The sequence below is a fragment of the Zingiber officinale genome, chromosome 8A (assembly GCF_018446385.1).
Source record: "Zingiber officinale cultivar Zhangliang chromosome 8A, Zo_v1.1, whole genome shotgun sequence".
NCBI classification, from domain to species: Eukaryota; Viridiplantae; Streptophyta; class Magnoliopsida; order Zingiberales; family Zingiberaceae; genus Zingiber; species Zingiber officinale.
Window position 1 is genome coordinate 17,501,136 of NC_056000.1, and position 21,318 is coordinate 17,522,453.

Sequence of the window (21,318 nt, forward strand, 5' to 3'; positions counted from 1 at the left end):
ATGATATTTCAAACAAGATATATATATTAAAAAAAACTAATAAACCAAAAGCATAAGGCGTGGCTGGTATATCAAACCATTGAGTGATTAGTACCTTACAGATTGCAAAGTTTCCAACCGTTTGAGCAGTTAAAACAGCCATACATTTTACATGTCATAATTTAACCCAAATGACACAGCAGAGCTTGATGAACACAGATTATAGCAATCATCGAGGCGAAACATAGCTCGATCAAGTAATAGCATACATCAGAGGAAGCTGTCAATACTCTTCAGCAGCACTGGCAGCACTGAGATCGACGCTGAGATCAAGAGACTGCAGCGGAAAACATAATGATAAGAATGTGTTCGAGGTGACGAAAAGGACTCCTACTGAAGACTACAACGCGGGAGATGAAACATCATGAAGTGCTGGATAGGAATTGCAGAACATAATCTTGCTAACAATGTAAGTCTAGAAAGTAACTGCTAACAGTGCAGGTAGTATAACCAAAATGATGCTAGACAGGAGCAACATTCTTCATAAAATGAGGTAAAATTCTAAGCACGGTTACCCCTTTTTGATTGTGGTAGTTACCATGCATTAGGTGGTCACCTATAGCATGAAGTATTTAAATACTAAATACTACTGGGCTGATGAGATTGTGACCTGGCAAAAGATTTACCTTTCCGGTGATAATGGTATACATGGAAAGCACATCCATGACGGTGGACTCGAAATGGGTTGAGGCATCGTAACTCTGAGAATGATTGAAGTTGTTAAAAGGTCAAAAAAAACATTAAGGAATCCAAAAACTAAGAAATGCATGACACTTACAGTTGATATAAAGCAATTATCCAGTGACGGTTCGTTGACAGGCTCAGATCTATCGTAAGTTTCAAAAAACAACTCGTCTACTGGTCCAAGAAGATTGATACCAGGCTTTAGTTCCAACTCAGGCCGATCAGTCTCAGCTTCTGTTGAGACAAATGCGATAAACTTCCCTTTGGGGGCAACATTGTGAGAGTAAGAACAACAAAAGAGATACCTGCCAAACCAAGAAAAATGAAGATCATAAAATATTCAAACAAAATAGTTAGCTTGGAAGTAATTCAATGTATATGGTATTAACAATGATATGATCTCCAAGGACTCACATGTCAGACTTGCGTCCAAGTTGTTTCTGTGGCAATATAACTTGTGCTGAATGAGACTCGTCTGTATTTGGTATAGGATGGCTCATAATAGCAATTGCCCTTGCAACCTTCCCCACCTTCCTAACCTATTAATTGAAAGATCGTTAGCAAGGAGGTATTCATCATTGAAATTTCTCCTAGCAAACTATCATATTACAACTAGGCACAGCAGTAAGAGCAATTATTATCCAAGAAATTCACACTTTGCAATTGTTACCACAGGAACAGTTCTTATTGAAGAAAATATCAAATGTAATATTAGTTCTACTTTGATGTGAATAAACTAGAACTCTACCTTGTTTGGTAAGTAAGAAGGATCACAGACAACTTTCTTGCATCGAGCTGTTTCCCCATCAGAGGTTACACCACAAGCTTTTCCTTCAAGATCAAATTCAACCTGTATTAAGTCAAGCAATATTAGACATAATCCAACAAAAAGTAAGCAACGGCATGGAATTGATAAGCAACAAGTTTTTTGTTTCTCAGACTTCATAGTTAATTGATTCTGTAATAGATATGCAGTGACGACAAACCTTGCATTCTGGTTTATTCAACATGTATGTCCCACCGTAAACTGCACTAAGGCGTGCAAAAGCCTGCAATTCCAGAAGAAAAAAAATCGTTGGATAAGAAATATATTGAACGGGAGCCTTGGCGCAACGGTAAAATTATTGTCATGTGACCAAAAGGTCACGGATTCGAATCCTGGAAACAGCCTCTTGCAAAAAACAGGATAAGGATACATACAATGAATCCTTCCCCAGGACCCCGCATGGCGGGAGCTTTGTGCACCGAGCTGCCCTTTTATATGAAATATATTCCTTATAACATAACTGAGAAATAAATGACCAACCTGAGGTAGCTCTCCTAGTCCATATAAAGGATAGATATATGGCGAGCCACCTTGGAACCGTGCTAGGGACTCTGCATACAACTATCACAGAAAGAGGCCAAAATTTAAAACCAGAAACAAATCCCAGCAACACAACCAAAAAAACAGAGCAAGTCAGTCTGATTGTCAATCACTATTTCCCACTTAAACAAGAAAGACAACTGGTGTGTATTTGTATAGACATAGAAAGGGTATTAATAGTAGGTTGGTAATTTTAGCATTTCGAATTGTTGAGTTTCTTTTTTTTTTTGACCATCTAACAAGTATATGTTGATCAAACGAATTTGCTTTGAAACTCCAAGTGTTTCGTTACTGCTCAGCTAAAGGATGGATAAATAAATTTGTTACCATAAAGTTTGACAGAGGACAGGTATCTTGCTGCATTCCATTTAATAATTAAGAGAATAGCCTTTTTAATGTTGCAAATAGTAAGGGATCCACTATCAGGAAATTAACTGAATTAAAAATAGAATCAAAATCTGAAAGAACTCCATATAGTGGCTGTTGCATAAAGCATTTACCTTCATCCTCTTCACGGTATCAAGTGCAGGTTCATACAGATACCGATCATCTCGATGAAGGGCCAAGGCATGGCCAATGAAGTCAATCGTGTTGTCATCCAAACCATATTTTCTAAACAACACAAATAAAGTCAGAGTTAATTACTATTTACTAGTATAAGACTAGGTCGAGTAATAGGAACAGATATCTACCTAGTGCTTGCTTGAACTCCAACTTATCTTCAATCAGATCATATATCTATGTTACAAAGAAATAAATAGCAATAATGTACAAAAAAGTAAACTCCAGCTGATTGGATTATTCTGAGTCTTAGACATAATTGTAACTTTTGCAAGTGCCTACTTGATTACAGTTTTCTTGGCCAGAAAAATATGAAGACATGTGAAGGATAGTCAACATAGTAATGCATGATACCAAAAAATGACCTTAATTTTGTGCATGCACGTGATATAAAAATTTGTTAATGAAAAACAGCAACTTCCTAGATGGAACTTAATTAATAACAATAACAAGACACTCACGAAATGAGTTCCTTTGTAGTCACTCTAGTAAGGTCTAATCCTTCATGAGTCGTTGGATTATTCTCGTCATAGTCTTGGACATATATAAAGAACTTCCGAGCTCGACGCTTCTCAAACAATCCCATTAATGGCGATCTCAGTGCCTCCATATCAGTGGCAGGAACCTTGTGAATCTATTCCAATTAAAACAGAACAAAAAAATGGATATAAGCATTACCATACGCTATTAATTGTGACAAATACAACCAAGTAATGGAAGCCAACAACAAAGAAGATGAAAGTACCTTTCCTTTATTAAAGACGTAGCTCCCATCAACGGCTTTGAAAGATAAATATTTTGTGACATCAGTATGTATAAGTGTGCGTACCAAAGTACCATTAGCCATCATAAACTAGACATTCAATAGAATTCATAAGTTAGATTAGAGATCAACAAAACAAGACATATATCACCAAGCATATTTAAGCATCAAAATTACTTAGTTGCCTGCCTCCCGTAGAGTTTAGCCTACTGGAGTTAAATTAACTTGTAAAACTAGCATAGGCTGCCATTAGATAATATTCAAGATCATTAACCATGTTACAAATTTCCATCTTATATGGTTATGTAGCTTTACAGAGATAGATGCTGTTGAGATACTCATCAAAAGTGAAGTATGTAATAGCATACCACCTGTAGATAGGGATACTAAAATCAAGAAATGCTACATACATACAGAGATTATGGAAAAGCTTAACACCTCTTATTTGTTTTGTCTTTTCCCAAGTCTTTTATCTATACAATTTATATATCTTTGAGCCTTGGCATAGTAAAAACTAGCGAAACTTAACGGAATTACCTGATAAACTGGTCCAATACAACAGCCTACCTGCATTTAGCTTCCAATATAATTTCAGCACTTGGGCCATAGAAAAGGATATCCATGATTTTTTTTCATGGCTCGGACAAGAATTTTTAGTTTTTTACCTAAAAATTCTCGAATAACTCTTGGAATATTATTTTAATGATTAGATCCTGATAAGAAATTTACCTAAAAATTGTTTTCTTCATAGAGCAAGTTCCTCCCGCTCACGATTACCCTAGTTAAGAAGACATTTCGCAGAGATAATGTAGATTAGGCTAAGTCTGCATAGGCTTCATCTATACAGGACAGGGAGAGTTAGAGAAGAGGAATTCTGAAAGAGAAACAGAACAGGGAGAAAATGGAAGATTATCATTGCAATTAATCATAGTTGAACATCATAGACTAGCTGTCACATAGATACTCCAATATAAAGACTCATTGCTCATGCTAAAACCCCATGACTATGCCTTGCCTGATGCTTTGTCGTGTGAAGTGTGTTGGAAGCAATCTTGAGGTCCGGTGTGACCATGAGTTTTGATGTTAGGGCAAAGGGTTTAAGTTAAGTTCACCCTTGTATTTGAGTTGTGCAACTTTGTAGGATACACATATGACTTAGCTTGATGACTTCGGGTCCGGTGAAGGATAGAGCATCCGAGAGACCATGGACAAGACAGTAAGGACAAGCCGAGGGAAGCACACTTCGAGACATACGCGAAGGATGATATTGGGGCAAGCCGCGGGCTTGGATGTATCCGAGGGACGAGAGCCTAAGGAAGGAGGCTTGAAGGCAAGAGGTCAAGGCTGCAAGGAAGAGTCAAGTGAATCATAAGGGTCCGAGTGTGAGAGAAATGTACTCAGGAAGGGAAACCCTAGGTTTAGGGTTTTACCAGTCGACTGGTGTTTGGACCAGTCAGCTAGGGCAGGACATAGAATATTTCTATGCCCGACGACTGAAAGGACCAGTCGACTAGTGATGGCACAAGTCAACTGGTAAAGAGCCGTTGGAGTACCGTTGGCCAGCACCAGTCGACTGGTAACGGTAAAATCAGCTTGTTGATTTTCCCAAGCTCTATATAATGGAGCTTGGGGTGGCTGGCCTTGATTGACGAAACAGGAGTAGAAAACCCCTGTTAGTAATCTACCTTGAGCTGTGATCAGAGTGCGGTGTATTGATCAAGGTTGTGCGAGGTTTACTCCACCAAGAAGGAGTTCGTACTAGCCGGAGGTTGTCGGGGCTTGATCCAACGAAGGATCATAGGGATGGTCTACCTTACGGACAATCGTGGAGTAGGAGACTTAATCTCCGAACCACGTACATAAACGTGTTAGCAGTTTGCTTGTTTTTTCTTGTCTTTAGCTTTCGTATTTGTATTTGTTTGTATTTCCGATGCACTAACGAATATGTAGGAAAGCAAACGTTTGGGGTGATCATTTATTCAACCCCCTTCTAGCCGGCCAAAAATCCTTAAGAAAGTGTGTATAAATAGCGTATGCTTTAAATTGAAGCATGCGCAATGAAATTAAAATGCACAAGAAAAACTTACCTTGTTCATGTTTCACCATGTAGAAGACCAATCACCTTATTAACATGAGCTCTACTTCTTGTGCATCTACTTTATTTATTTTAATTAGGAGGTAAGAGCCAAGGTGACACACTCTCCTAATGCTTCTTATGAGGCATTAACTATGACACTCAGTTAAAACCATTCACCTGGTATCCCTAAAGGACACACGAAACTATATTCCACACTCCATTTTCACTTCCCTTTTGAATCATATCGCACATTCACATTTGCTTTTGAGCCTCCTTCAATCTCAATCCCTTTGCAAGGAGACATCATGCGTAAGAAAAGTAAAAATTACTATGTAGAGACTTGAGATTGTGTGTGATTGAGGATGAGGATAATGGAGGTACTGGCTTCTCCACATGATCACAAACAGAAGTGTACGATGGGATTCATATGTTAGTGTGACTCAATTGATTAGCCAACAAGGCCATACCAAATTTTTGTTGATGAGAAGGCAGGAGAGAACTTGAAGGTTGCAAGGTCAAAAACTACATTTGGAAATGACATCCAGTAATTAAGATGCACTCAGAAGCCACAGAATCTAGTGATAAAAGCATAGAAGTCACGGGAGAAGAGGATTCCAGCGAGTCAAATATCCAAAGGAGAATCTGATGATAGAAGCTGGAAGCAAGAAAGAAAGGGGAAAATTTCAAGTTTGCTTTGACATTTTGGCATCATAATACAGACCCCTAACAGAAAAAGATATCTTCAAAGACAAGACCTTAAGCATTCATCGAGCAATAGCAGTATGTATATGTGTTCTCCCAGATTATCTTATAACAGATAAGACTCTAAAATAAGTAGGAATAGAAATTAATGGAGACATGAAAAATTAGCTTCTAACTACAGTTTGAATAGCTATCCATACAGATTGCTTAGCTAAAATAGAGAATTTTTCCTAGTGATTATATCACCAACGCATTCCACTAAAGACAGCGTTTGTGCACCTCTGCACTACAGAAACTTGTTTCTTTAAAAAAAAAGTAAAAAACGAAAAACAAGTGAATAAAGAAGTAAACCTTAGGAATCAATGTCAACATTGTAATCCCTGCTAAGCCCGAGATCTAACATTGTAATCCTTAGGAAACTTGTTGGAGCAATCTTGCTCTAGACATTGCTCACTGTTGATGTTTGGTTAAATAAGTTTAAGTTAGACATTATTTGTGATCTAACATAAATGTTGAATAAGCAGGTACGAAGAAAAGATCAAGTATGAAGACTTGGCAAGAAAAGTCCAAGAAGATAGTCTTGGCGGATGAAGTACCAGAGGTGCGACCTCCTGGCAAAAGGAGACTTAGCATGACAAAGCCGAAGGTAGCACTTGAAGGCAAGCGCAAGGATGAGGAGCCGTGGAAACGGAAGCATCCTAAGGGCGCAAAACTGATGAAAGATGTTTGGAGGCATAAAGTCTAAGCTAAGGGAATGGTTTAAGTGCAAAAAAGAAATATGTAAAGTGTTGTAAATCTCAGGTTATAAAATGCTAAAATCTCAAGCTATAAGATACCAGTCGACTGGTATACCAATAGACTGGTATCTATACCAATCGACTGGTACTAGGTAATAAAATGAACAGAGAGCAACCTGACGGATTGCAACCTAGTACTAGTCAACTGGTAAGTGACTGTTATGGAATGACGACAGAAAATCTCACCAAATCTTAAGTATCGTCCAAGCCCATCAATCGACTGATGACGAGAAAAACTATAAAAGCAATTCTTGGAGCTTGGAGAAAAGACATTGTTCTAATCGAAAATGCTCTCTAAGTGATTCCTAAGCTAACAGAATCTCAGTCTCCTCCTCCTAAGCTTAGCTCTCATCTTGTAAGAGGAAGAGATAATCGTGTAAAGGTTTCTCCACCTTCGTTCTTGGTTTGAAAAGGAGAAAGTCTTAGTGAAGCTTGATCGTGTGGGTGTGTGTCTTGGATTAGTCACCTCAAGGAGGTGGAGACCAAGTAAATCGAGGAGTTAGCATTGTTTTCTTAGTATTTTACTATTTTTATTCTATTCTATTTGCTTCCGCTAACAAGTTGTAGGTGAAAATCGAAGAAAAGCTAATCACCCCCTCTCTATCCGGACGCAAAGGTCTTATCACTCTGCACTACAGAAACTTATTTCTTTAAAAAAAGGTAAAAACGAAAAACAAGTGAATAAAGAAGTAAACCTTAGGAATCATGTCAACATTGTAATCCCTGCTAGGCCCAAGATTTGCTGGAGGCTTATCACTCCCCCTGAACCTTTTCCAGAGCTACAGAAAGGAAAGGAAGATTATTGTGCTTAGCAAGATGTAACAAACATAATACCCTCATTCTAGTACTTCATGGAGATAATGTTCACAAAGTGACTAAAACAGAGTAGAGTTTACTCCTTGCCTGAATAAGATTGAGGGAGCTTGATTCTCCTCCATAGTAATCATTCCTATCCATGTGTAGGACCTGTCAACATGGAAGCACACTTAAGATTGAAATTATATAAACCACACAATAGGTTCATAGATGACTTGATCATACAGAAAAAATACCAACAAATGACAAACTTTCCCAGGGATCTATGCCTAAAATTAAGAATCATCATTAAGCAGAAAATTAAAAAACTAATTTAAATTTACATTTCTGTGACCATTCCATTATTCCCAGAATCAAATATTTCATTCATGTATAAAGAACCAAAACTGAGATTCACATATTTGTAGAAATTGTAAAGAAACTTTTTGTAGACTGGTTAATCAAGGATGAAGATCCTCAATGTACACTAAAAACAACCAAAGAAGCTTTTTGGAAGAGAACACAGCCTACTAATGTTCATCCAACAATCTCTGTTTGGAATTAGACCAAGGATATTCCCAAAGACAAAGGCAACCATATCTGATATTATAAAAGCAACAGACTATGTCAAAAAAAAATATAACAGCAAGGTTACTGTTTTTTATCACATAGATTGAATTGGATAATTATAAATTAAAAAAAAAAAAACCAAATTTCTCAAAATTCCATATCTTCCATGTCGCAGCACTGAATTCCCATTCAGGGCCCTTCAAAGGAATTTTTATGATAATAAGACAGTTACCTAGAGTCATAAAAGGTAAGCGAAACTCAAGTCAAAAGTTATGCACCAAACATAGCTAGAGAGTAAAAAACATCTAGAATAAAAAATTGAGCAAGCAATTTCATCTATGAAGTAAAAAAACATCAGGGGACATAATGAAATATAAAAGAAGGGCCTCTCAACGATCTAATGGACATGACTAGGGCTGTAAATGAACCAAATGAACCAAGAGTTCGTGAACAAGCTTGGTGTTCGGCTTGGTAAGAGCTTGTTTATGTTCGTTCAATATACATAAGATTAATTAAACAAATAAGTTTGGACAGCTCGTTAAGCTAAACAAACAAGCTTAAACACATATGTGTTCAGCTCGTTAACGTTTGTGAACAACGTTCGTGAACAATGTTCACGAACCATATTTATTAATAAAATTCTTTTCAATATGCTAAATAAACAATAAAATAAATAAATAAATTTAAATTATCAAGCTCAATAACCAATCAAACAACTAAAAGTTTCAAACAAGTTTGAATTAAGAGCTTGATGACATCTAAACGAACCAAGCACGAACCAAGCGCGAACCAAGCTTGAATTGAGAGCTTGATAATATCTAAACGAACCAAGCTCAAGCTCATAAAAAATAAACCAAGCTAAACTTGAACACTCATTTCAAAAGCTTAGTTCATTTTAAACTCGCTTGATTACCTTATCAAACAAGTTTGAACACCCCAAAACTCGACTCGGCTCGGCTTGTTTACAACCCTAGACATGACCTAGAATTTCAATTGGGCCCTTAAGTCAAATAAGTAAACGAAGTCCAGATCAGGTAAACACGCAACCCACTCAGCATATAGCGTCAAGGTCCAACCTTTCTATCCAAATCCAACTACTAAACCACACCAAAGCAATAATCAAGCACCGACAACTTCATCAATCTGAAACACGAATAAAGACTACAAGACCATGAAAACACCAAGCTCAACTTTTGATCACGAGGTTGCTTCCTTAGCTACTTCGCGGGCAAACAGACAGATCGAATCAAACCCCTAAGCATCGCGGATCGAGCAAAGGGAGGCGAGAGTAGACCTTGAGGCCATCGACGGAGAGAAGGCCGCTAAGGATGCACTCCTTGAGCCCGGTACCAAGGACGATGACGTCGTATTCTTCATCCATGGCGAGGACTACAGGAGAAGGGTACGAAGATCTCTTGGGATGCAGGAAAAGACCACCAGGAAGAAGAGGGAAGCGAATGATGCCATGTTTACTAGAAAAGTAAGCTATATATTATTGCCAGAAACCGAGACTCGAGAGGGGGACACCCTCAATTTCTTTTTTCTTATTATTATTATTATTATTATTATTATTATATTATTATTTAATAATAATAATAATAATAATAATAATTCTATCTTCTCTATTTTTTTCTCTTTTTTCTATTCTTTTCTAAAATCTTATAATACCTAAACAAGATGTGTTATCTATTTTTCTAAAATGAAATATTATTTATAATAGAAAAAAATATAAACATCATATATGATAATTAGACAACCATAATTATCAAAAACCGTCCCATTAATGGCTCTCAAACAACCGATTATAAAGGGAGATTTCACATGAGTACAAGGGACAAGCATAGTAAATTTTCTGTATCAATATCACTTGTCTTCGTATTTCATTCATCGTCTCAGCTCATCATCGGTAGCCTCCGACCGTCACCTCAATCAACACTATAACCCTTAGAGAATGTGAACCCAAGGAAGTCGCCATCGACATGATCGACGTCAGAATCCGGCCGGATTTAAGTAGATTTTCCTCTACCGTTGATCTGAGCCTTTGTTCAAATCCGACCGGATTCCGGTGCCAATCATGCTAATGGCGACTTCCTTGGATTCACCTTCCCTAAAGATTATAATGTTGATCGGGACGACGACAGGAAGCCACCGACGATGAGTTGGGCGATATATGAGACACGGGGACAGAAAAATTTGGGGATAGAATATTTGAACTCTGGCGCACTAGGTCACCTACGGTGGGTCTCATTTTTTTTATAATTTTTTAATATTTTTTAAAAGTAAAGGTTTGCTCATTTTAAAAAAAACAAATTAAAAAGGTGGAGCCCATTTTCTTTATTTTCGATCGAGTAAGATGTGAAAAAGAATTATAAAAGATAATTACGTTTTTATCTTTTTAATATTTTTTATAATATTAAGAAGAAGAAATTATATTAAATTTATTCATAATTTATGTTCATTTTTATTTCTTTATTATTGATATCTGAACTAATTTTACAACATTCAAAATGCTAATTGATATTTTCAATATTTTGATGATTACACATTTACTAATTAAAATTAATAAATTATATGTAACGTTCAATAATATATAAATATTAATATTTAATTATATGGATAAAATAAAATTAAGTAATTTAAATTATATATTTTTGTTGTTGCGCAACTTTCGAATATAATATATAATAATTATTTTTTTTATTTTTTCTAAATTTAAAATTTTAGATCTGTCCCTATTCACGATTATATAAGGTTTTGCGAAAATAGATGAATGTATAATTATTTTTTTTCACGCGAAGGCAAATTTTCTTCGTCTTCTTCGAGCTTTTTTACTTTCTTATGTATGCACGCGAGTCTCACATCTCAGTTCATCACTGATTGAATTGTTAGAGAGAATAACACCGATAATGTCAATCCTTAGCTGATAAACTTTATTTTGTAGGACACTAAAAGTGGATGTACTGACAAATCGACATTAACCACATATCCGAGCGAACCACATATCCAAGCGACTGATGAAAGACATAATCACTAAATACTTCTATATTTTTTTATCTATTTATATATATTTTATCTATATGTATATCATGGATCCAACTAATCAATAATGAAAGAATTTACTTCACAGACGTGTGTAATTATTTTTCACATAAATTTAATATACATAAGGACATAATATTTTATAATTTTTTTCATATTTAACTTTGGTCAACGGCAAGTTAAGTATTATTTTTAAAATACAGGGACAAAAGATTATTTAATAGAAAATAAAAGAGGTTCAAGGTATTTTTCCCTGTTTTTAAGTAAATGCTAACTCTCAATCAAAAAAAATATTTAAAAGGATCTAATTATAAATTTAAAAACATTATCAATCTTTTTTAAATGAAACAAATATTCTAATAAAATTATTTTATATATCAATTTTATTATTTTTTATACGAATAAAGATTCTTTTTTACATTAGACGTCGGTCCTGTGAATGCCTGAATGGGCATTGTTATAGTGAATTAATAGAAAATATATATTGGTAATTAGTATAATTAGTGAGTGACATATGATGAGCCATTTATTATAATTGGCACCGAATGTTCGACGATCAATTATTTTACGCCAAAAATTATTTTGCGACAAAATTTATACCGTGAATTACATCTTTGGTTTTACTTCAACTCTCGTATCAACTCTCTCCTGTTCATGTAACTTATAAGGTGATTTAAATTATTATATATAATATTAATTATATGATTACTAGATAATTATATAATTAAAATTATAAGAAATAAAATATAATTAAATATTGTTTGGTTCAATTTAGATAATATAAAAAAAAATTATTTATTTAAAATTTTTAATAAATAATCTACTTTAATATTTTAAAATATTACTCTTAATTACAAAATTTATATAATAATACTAATAATATTATTATTATTATCTAAACTCTTTTTCTTTTTTTAATATTTTTTTATTTTTTTATTTTTCCCATTTTTCTTTATTTTTATGTGTGTGTTTTTACATTTTTTTTATTTTTTTCGTTATTTTATTTTCTCATTTTTTATATTTTTTTCATTTTTTATTTTTTTTACGTTTCTTATTTTTTATTTTTTTAAAAAAAACCTTTTTTTATTTTTAATGTTTTATTATTATTATTATTTTATGTTTTTTTACTTTTATTTTTTTCTTTTTTAAAATTCTTTTAATTTTATTTTTTTTTTATGTTTTTCATTTTTTTCTTTACATTCTTCTTTATTTTTTTTTTACATTCTTCTCTTATCCAAAGATATTTTTGATAAAAAAATTTCATTAATCTCGAAATAAAAAAAATCTAAGTTTTCCGAAGTTTTCTAATTCTGAATTACATGCCTCTTTTACTGATATGTCGGATATAGAATATTATTTAGGAATCATCGATTATCTAAATTAAACAAAATTTTTGTTGATAATTATAAATAGTTAAGAGCCTAGGGTGTTATGCAAAACCAATAGACTTACCTTGACTTTGGATTCCTTCATCACCTAGAGAACCAAAAGTGAAGGTCTTAGACTGCAGTGAAGTCATTCATAAACACAGATGCTGCAGTTTGAAAGGGGCCGGAAACAAAGGCAATATTGTTCGTTGATTCACAGACCTGGCCAGAAAAAGCATCCTTGCAAATTCGTTTTTCCTGCTTGCTACTGTTCGAGTTGCTTGGGATTTGCAGAACAGGGCCGTCTCAAGATTTCTTAAGGCCCTAGGCAAAAAAATTTAAAAACAAAATTTTTTAATATATTTTTAATTTTCTTTAACATTTTTCATTTAGATTTGGGATCGAAAATAATAATTTTTAAAAAATATTTTTAAAATTAGTTATTAAAAAGAATTAAATATTTTTTTAGAAAAAAACTAATTTTTGATATAAAATCTAGTTTTCTGACGGGTATTTTGATAATAATTTTATTTTTTATTAATAAAATTATTAAATTATTTAATCTTTTTAGTTAGAATGTCAAATAGACTTTATTAATTTTAATTTTAAAAAATTTATTTTTGCTAATGCATTTTACTTTGTATTTTATGATTAAAAAATCTTTAATTCATATTATTATCGAGAAATAAAAAAGAAAGAGCGAGGAAGAAATATTATCGGCAAAGGAAGAGAAGGACGTTCTCTTCGAGTATCATCGGTGAGGAAGGAGAAACATGCAAAATCGCTGATGAAAAAAAGAAAAGGGTGCAATGCATTGATGAGAGAACTATTAGGATTTTTAAGAAATATTGAAGAGAAAAGAATTCATTAGGTTTTATAAGAATAATATTACTAATTGCCAAATAAAATGAGAATCGGAGTAATAATAAAAAAAGAAAAAATATGTCAATTTAAAAATGAATTATATTTAAGGCATAATAAAATCTCATATAAAATTATGGTAGACAATTAATGAGGAAATAAAGATAACTACAAGGTATAAATAGAAAGTGGAATCGATAATGAATTAATTGACAAGGTGTCATTAATGAATTAGCAAGACATTTATAATTAATTAATATTAATGATGCTAATTTAATTTTTTCAATATCTTTAATTAATTAATCAATGGGTTCCAATAAAATTGGGATCCTAGGCATAGGCCTTAATGGCCTATGCCTTGAGCCGGGCCTGTTGCAGAAAGAACTTTATCAACTAGCGATTCTATGACTGCTGGATCTACAATCTGAAATTTCTCATAGCAAAGAAAGTTATAAATTGTGTGAAACAAATTTGTCAGACAACCAGCAAAAGTTCAATAATTGGTGTCTATAATGTTAGTTGGTATTGCTATTAGCAGATTCATATGGCAGTTTTGATATGTTGTAATTTGGTTGTGTATATTATTTTAATTCTGTTCGGAATTTGAGTTAGACGGAGGTCTGCGAAGGTGGGGTCGGTGTTGATGGAAAAGACGATTTTGACATATCTTATGTATGTACCTCGGAAAAGCGAACCCCCACGTGGTACTAAAGGTCGGTAGTAATGAAACCGGTGATACTTGGGTCTTGCACACATTGAGATAAGCACATGGAGCGTTAGAGACCAGAAACCAAGTTAAAAGTCTCCGGTGCAGGTCCTCCGACGCTCAAGTCAAGTTCTTTTTTCCTGAAAGAGCAGTGTACAAACGAAGGAAATAAAAAGGAACTATTGAAGATGCATGTGAATATGTGCGTACCTGGCCAATGAAGAAGACCTCCCTTTTTATAAGACTCTATCTGCCTTTTGAGGCTGATCGCTGCTAGAGAATGTCAGGTGTCAGGATATGTCGGGGAGGGAGGATGTCTGTCGGTCTCCCATTGGCCGGCAGAAGGTTCCATCTTCAGTGTATGACAGATCACTGGAATATTCCCTTACTGATGACAGTTATTTTTTGATAGAAGGTTATGATTCCCTGACACTGTTGTCGCTTAGCGTTATCCATCCCATACAGGTTCAACTGCAGATAGCTTAGGATGACTGCTCAGATGTGCTATAAGGATTGAGCCTTGATGAAAAGGATGAACCGTGTCGACTCGACTGAGACTTATCGGAGACGGTGGCCAAGGATCTAGCCTTCATGATCTGGCTACTGCAAAGCCGGTCAGGAATTGTCTCATTCCAGTATTTAGACCTAGGAACTTGCCTTACTTGTAATCGATCAGGAATTATGTGACTGGTGATGCGAAGCAACCCTGATTCCTGTCTTCTCTTGACTGTTGACTGTCACGACTTTAATTGACGGTTGACTGCCACATCTTCGTGACTATTGATTGTCACGTCCTCTTGATTATTGATTATCACAACCTCTTGACTTTTGATTTCCTTGCTTTATCATGCTCCTCTTTTACGCACCGTATTATATTTCATTGAACTATAGAAACAATTTCTCCCTACAAGTTTATGTGGAAAAAAAAAATTAAGAAAAGCATTTGGAATGTTCTCTTGAAGTCTATGGCAACTATCGGTGGCATGACATCAAAAGTTATTCAAATGTGTTTGTTGTCATGTGGTTAGAAGTTAATAAGAGTAACACAGACTTGCCTATACTAAAGCTAGAACCAAATGCTTTGACGAGATAAAATAGCCAATATAAGCTTTTTGATGATAGTTACAATGATCCCATATCACATAGATATAGAAAAAAACTGGTACTTGCTGACTATGTTATTGTCAGTTGGTAGGAAATGTATAAGTTGCATGAATCTGTGGATGCTAACCACAACAATTAAGCGAAAAAAAGACACTGATAATCCATGAAATATTAGCTCAAAGCAGGATGAAACAGTGAAAGATGACCAATAACTGATTGTTTCCCTGAAAGACTTGATAATATATTGTGTCATGCTAACAAGAAGTTGGGTGTGAAGTTGTTAGTATTAGTTCTAGTATTACTTATGAGATGATTGTAAAAAGCTCTTTTTGTATCATATTTTATTATTAATACAGATAAAGTTGGTTATATTTACTTCAATTCAGTGTCAAATAATGTTCTAGAGTCGGAGGTTCTAATCTACAACATATCAATTGGATGAATTGATAGTGAGATATTATAGATATATATAGAACACTACTCTTAATTATTTCTAATCAAGCATTAATATGCAAGGACAATATTAATGTGTTGAGACTATCATATAGGTCAACGGATGACTTAATATCACAAGTCATGAATATGAGATATCAGGTTGACACATTATTATATATTAGAGAATATATACTGAATGACCCATCATGAGAATATTTCATGGATCGTTATATGAGTGTCATAAACATTCTCATGTGACTATTAGTATGAATAGTTCTTAGACCTGAAGTCATTACGGTTCCCTACATAAGAAGTTATATACTTTGTTATCGACAAACGTCACTCATAACAGGGTGAACCATAAAGTCGATGACTAGGTATACAATAAGTTATGCGAAGGAATGTGAGTGATGTATATGGGATCTATCCCTTCCATATAACGAAAGTGATATCTGTGGGCCCCTTGATTAGTAAGATACAAGAATGCATGACCATGCTTAAATGAGTCAATATGTGATATTGAACTTATTTGATTGAATGTGTCTACTTAAAGATCAAGAAACACAAAGATTGATAAGAGGATGACACGGTCTACGCCTCATTGATTAATCTAGATATCAAGGATAGAATAATTGAGTCATACAAGATAATAGTCACAGAAAGATTAAATCGAATCTCAACATTCTTATCACTTGGGTAGCAATAAAGTATTGCTAGATGTCATTCATTGCTTATGTATCTAAATGTTGATTTGGATACATTTCCAACATTATGAGAACGTATTGAGTCACACATAAAAAAAAAGTCAATGGATATAGATTCATATGATGGAACATTGGATTAAATCTAATTCAAATTAGACTCATTAAGTTAAACTCAATTAGATCCAACTATTGGATTGAATATAATTTGAATTAGAATAATTGAGTCAATTGGATTAATGATTAATGAGTTGGACTCATCATGTGATTTCATGAATTAGACTCATTGAGTCAATTGGATTGATGATCAATGAATTGGACTTATTAAGTGATTTCTTGAATTTGAATTTATGAAGAAAGATGAGTGTACAACTTAAATTACTCATGCATTGGATGAAGAGTGAATAATTTGAATTGCTCATGCATTGAATATAATACATTGGATGAAGACAAATATTAATGTGATAATTGACATTAAGGCATAAGGTAATTTCATGAATTTATAAAAGAGGGTTTTTGGATTCATTTTGGTAATGAGTTTTTTGTGTTCTTGCTCTTATTCCTCTTCCTCTCTTCCACTTGGCCGAAACTTCCAAGAAGAGTTGCTAGCACAACATTTGGTTGTTTCATTCTCCACTTCGTGAGTTTGTGAGACAAATGAGGCTTGTTCGTGTGGATACCTTAGAGGTGCAGCCACTTGATCACGCTAAGATCAGTATCTAAAGAAACGTTGCTGTCGGGATTGTGAAGGACATGCAACAAAGGTGTAACTTTCTCTCATGTAAATCTTAGTATATGGTTTCTTTTCGTATGAATTTTCTGGAGGAACTAGATGTTTTTCGCTGCGCTTTCACGTATTTAACACCCTAGTTCCTTACAGAAGTAATAACCACTTGCTATAGAAATAAGTTGGAAAGGTTCTTTGTCTCCTCGGGACGGTCTAGTGGCTAACGCATGAGGTGTTACCATCATGAGATCTAGGGTTCGAATCTCGATATAGCCGAGGTAAATGACTCCTCTATGCGCTAGTCATTATTCCAAAGACTAGTAGTCATCCATTATTTACTTCCTCTATGTTGACTTTGTGACGAATTGACGAAGACGCTAGACTAACATAGTCACCTTATAACATCAACTTAGAAAGGCTCATTCAAGGAATTTATCCAATAAAAAAAAAAAAAAATCCAACAATGGCATTAAAAAAAGTCAGCGACCTACAAAATTCATAAATTATAACCATTTCAATAGAAAAAACATCTATTATTTCTGAAAGTTACTCAATATTTTAATTCTCCCCTACATTTTTATCACTGGATGGAGAGGGAACATCTTGCATAGGAAGACCCATTTTTTCATATCGTCTGTGCTTTGCTCCAGGAAGCTCAGGCAATTCTCGATGAAGTTTGTCAATATATTCTTTTGTTAGAACTAATTCTGGTACATCAGGTTCAGGAAAATGCCCATAATATGCTAGTCCTACCTTAAAATGTCTCTCTTTGAAAAATAAATACCTACTTATCCTTTTAAATTGAGAGAAATATTTTATCAATAAAACAAAAATATTTAAAAAATGTTTTAATATTGCTAACATACTGAAGAATATTTTAAAATATAATATACCAGTAAAATGTTGTTAGTTTTCTTTTGATTTTAAAGGCCTCTCTTTTGATTTTTTTTTTTAAATTTTGCTTAAAAAATCATTTTTACTGGTTAGATTTCCCATCCTCCCTTGCAAGGTTATTGGAGCACAACCACCAATTCGTAACCTAACTAACCTTCTCACCAAGCTCCTTTCCCTCTCTGACTCCATCATGAACCCGGCATCCGCTCGCTGCTCTGCATATTTCTTCTCTAGAATTCTCTTCCACCGCGGTAAATCCTCGTCCCACGCCTACGTCAACCTCCACAGATTCCCCGAAATCCCTAAGCAATCCTTGATTCCAAAGCCTTCTGCTGATCCGAACCCCCAATTTCCTCCACAAAACACCATAAATTTCCTCTCAAAATCGAATCTTTCCGCGTCGAGATCTATTTTGCTTTCCTTTTCACGAATTCGTAAGGAATCGGCGGATTTCTCGCAAAGATCGCACCTTTCCCCCTTTTCCACCTCTCCGATCAGGTTCATGGGAAACGATGCGCCACAGGAACCCTCCGCCGGCGCGGCGGCGGCGGAGCCAGCCTCGCCAATTCGCGTGGTGTCGACGTTCGCGTCGCCGTTCGACGCAGCTCCACCGCACATCGACGCGGGGTCGTCGGTCCGGAAGCCGCTCAGCTTGTGGCCGGGGATGTACCATTCGCCGGTGACCAAGGCGCTCTGGGAGGCGCGCTCGAGCATCTTCGAGAGGCTTCTGGACCCGGACAAAGACGGGCCACCGCAGACGGAGTTGCTCACGAGGACGCCGGCGCAGAGCAGGACGAGGATCGTGTACAATTTCTCAAGCGATTACATACTGAGAGAGCAGTACCGTGATCCATGGTATAAAGTCCGAATCGAAAAGTTGCTGGAGGATCTTGATGCTCTCGCCGGGACGATTGCCGTGAAGGTACCCTTTTGATCTCAAGCTTATCTGGTTAACAGTTTGTTGTCTTAGATTCTCTCCCATCCCTTAACACGTAAAATCGCAAACATGCTATTGTTGCATTTCTCCAGCACTGTTCGGATGATGATAGCACCACAAGGCCTCTCTTGTTGGTCACTGCTTCTGTGGATAAGATGGTTCTGAAGAAGCCATTGCGTGTGGACACTGATCTAAAGATAGAAGGTGCTGTCACTTGGGTGGGTCGTTCATCCATTGAGATCCAAATTGAAGTTAGACAGAATCAACAAGGTATTCATGATCGTTCCTTTAATGACTGTATATTCCTCCCTTATACATGACCATCTCAAGTGTCACTCACGGTTAAAAGCATCATTCCATCCTCAAAATTTTCAGTTTTCATCTTGGTTTCTTGTTGCAGATGACTCTAAACCGTCAAATCCTGTGGCCTTGACGGCAAACTTCACATTCGTTGCGCGCGATTCAAAAACCGGAAAGTCAGCTCCTGTAAACCGCTTGTCACCCCAAACTGAGCAAGAAAAGTTGCTGTTTGAACAAGCAGAAGAAAAGGATAAACTCCGGAAAAGAAAACGTGAGGAACAGAAAAGAGGATACGAAACTGGTGTCCATAGTTTCCATGGCGATGATGCAAAGAGGTTAAAGGATTTGTTAGCAGAAGGCCGTGTGTTTTGTGATATGCCTGCATTAGCGGATAGAGACAGCATTCTGATAAGAGACACCCGACTCGAAAATTCACTAATCTGCCAACCTCAACAGAGAAATCTCCATGGCCGTATTTTTGGAGGATTTTTGATGAACTTGGCGTATGAATTGGCCTTATCTACTGCATATGCATTTGTTGGGCAGATGCCTTCCTTTCTTGAACTAGACCATGTTGATTTCTTGAAACCAGTGAGTATTAACAAACTCACTCAGTGAAAGTGTTCTTTTGTTTGTGTAGCATATTAAACTTTCTTTTTCTTTTTTTATGGAAAATTTTTATCTTCTTTCTCAGGTCGATGTAGGAGACTTCTTGCGACTAAAATCTTGCGTTCTCTATACACAACTAGAGAACCCGGAGAAACCTTTGATCAATGTTGAAGTTGTTGCTCATGTAACAAGACCTGAGCTCCGAACCAGCGAGGTAAGTGCTTCGTCACAAGTATCATGGAATATCTACATATACACGGCTTAGCCTGATTGTTTCATCAACGTGCAGGTCTCAAACACATTCTACTTCACTTTCACTGTCAATTATGATGCCCTAAAGAATGGACTCAAGATTCGCAATGTGGTTCCTGCAACTGAAGAAGAAGCCCGTCGAGTCCTCGAGCGTATGGATGCTGAAAAATTATTTGGTTAACTAGGTTAGATCGGCATCCTTTCAGTAGGAAGATTGTTCTCCTTGCACTCTAGAAATAAGAACGAAGCAGTTAATCTATTCATTAATATTGCTGTTGGCATGTAAACTTATTCCAAAGAAAAATTGACTTTGTGTAAGAACAATGCCAAGCACAACTTGATTTCATCAACCATGCAAGGCAGTTGTCAAAATCAATTTGACTTCATGTGACTCTTTAAGTTTAATGAAACTCTTTATGGCAAGAGTCATTAGTATAGACAAGAACAAAAACTAATAATTTTGTGATGTATTAATTGAAGAAGGATGTGAAAGCATGAATTTAAGTGTATAAATAGACACCTTGTATGATGATTATTTAACAATAACAAGCGGTAAACATTCCTCTTTGTAGAGTCTCTTTCTCATCCTCATACTTTCTTGCAAAGTCTCTCTTACATTCTTGTTTCGTTATCCTAGATCCACCAAAATTACAACAAATATGGTATCAGAGTTATATACACCAATGGCTTCGACGAGCTCCGTCCAAGTGCCAAAGTTAACCAAAGACAACTACAGAATATGGTGTATACAAATGGAGGCTTTATTATGTTCCCTTGATGTATGAGACCTTGTGAAGACCGACTATACTATAGCCGAAACAAGCGATGGGTATGAGGAAGCTCTTAAGGAGATGAAGAAAAGAGATAAGAATGCCTTATTCACTATCTATCAAGGGGTTGATGAAGTTATTTTTGAGTTGATTGCTCAACAACGTTACAAGAAGCTTGAGAGATATTGAAGACAACATATGATATGATGGAGTAAATAAAGTAAAAAAAAAAATCGCCTACAAGCCTTATAAACTCAATTTG

At 35.4% G+C, this 21,318-nt stretch overlaps 2 protein-coding genes across 2 annotated transcripts; one reads left to right on the plus strand and one right to left on the minus strand.

Moving 5' to 3' along the window:
* Window positions 1–40: 40 nt before the first annotated feature.
* Window positions 41–9,829, minus strand: LOC122012829 (guanosine nucleotide diphosphate dissociation inhibitor 2-like). The gene is made up of 13 exons (XM_042569483.1): window positions 9,649–9,829; window positions 7,893–7,955; window positions 7,685–7,768; window positions 3,396–3,503; window positions 3,112–3,284; window positions 2,590–2,701; window positions 2,030–2,110; window positions 1,710–1,772; window positions 1,472–1,573; window positions 1,138–1,262; window positions 818–1,028; window positions 666–740; window positions 41–316 (listed from the first exon to the last, which is right to left on the minus strand). Exons 1-13 carry the CDS (start codon window positions 9,733–9,735, stop codon window positions 263–265), a joined length of 1,338 nt encoding a protein of 445 aa, XP_042425417.1. The 5' UTR covers window positions 9,736–9,829; the 3' UTR covers window positions 41–262.
* Window positions 9,830–18,286: 8,457 nt separating this feature from the next.
* Window positions 18,287–20,709, plus strand: LOC122012830 (acyl-coenzyme A thioesterase 2, chloroplastic-like). Its single transcript, XM_042569484.1, has 5 exons — window positions 18,287–19,110; window positions 19,218–19,395; window positions 19,526–20,016; window positions 20,120–20,248; window positions 20,324–20,709. The coding sequence occupies exons 1-5, from the start codon at window positions 18,379–18,381 to the stop codon at window positions 20,465–20,467; spliced, it is 1,674 nt and encodes a 557-aa protein (XP_042425418.1). The 5' UTR covers window positions 18,287–18,378; the 3' UTR covers window positions 20,468–20,709.
* Window positions 20,710–21,318: the final 609 nt, after the last annotated feature.

Excerpts from the sequence above, each read along its gene's own strand:
- LOC122012829 (XM_042569483.1), bottom strand. The coding sequence starts at position 9,735 with ATGGATGAAGAATACGACGTCATCGTCCTTGGTACCGGGCTCAAGGAG. Across the intron at positions 3,504-7,684 it reads ATGTTGACATGATTCCTAAG|TTTATGATGGCTAATGGTAC; the intron begins GTTTACTTCTTT and ends TTGAATGTCTAG. Across the intron at positions 741-817 it reads ATAATTGCTTTATATCAACT|AGTTACGATGCCTCAACCCA; the intron begins GTAAGTGTCATG and ends AATCATTCTCAG.
- LOC122012830 (XM_042569484.1), top strand. The coding sequence starts at position 18,379 with ATGAACCCGGCATCCGCTCGCTGCTCTGCATATTTCTTCTCTAGAATT. Across the intron at positions 19,111-19,217 it reads CCGGGACGATTGCCGTGAAG|CACTGTTCGGATGATGATAG; the intron begins GTACCCTTTTGA and ends GCATTTCTCCAG. Across the intron at positions 19,396-19,525 it reads AGTTAGACAGAATCAACAAG|ATGACTCTAAACCGTCAAAT; the intron begins GTATTCATGATC and ends TTCTTGTTGCAG.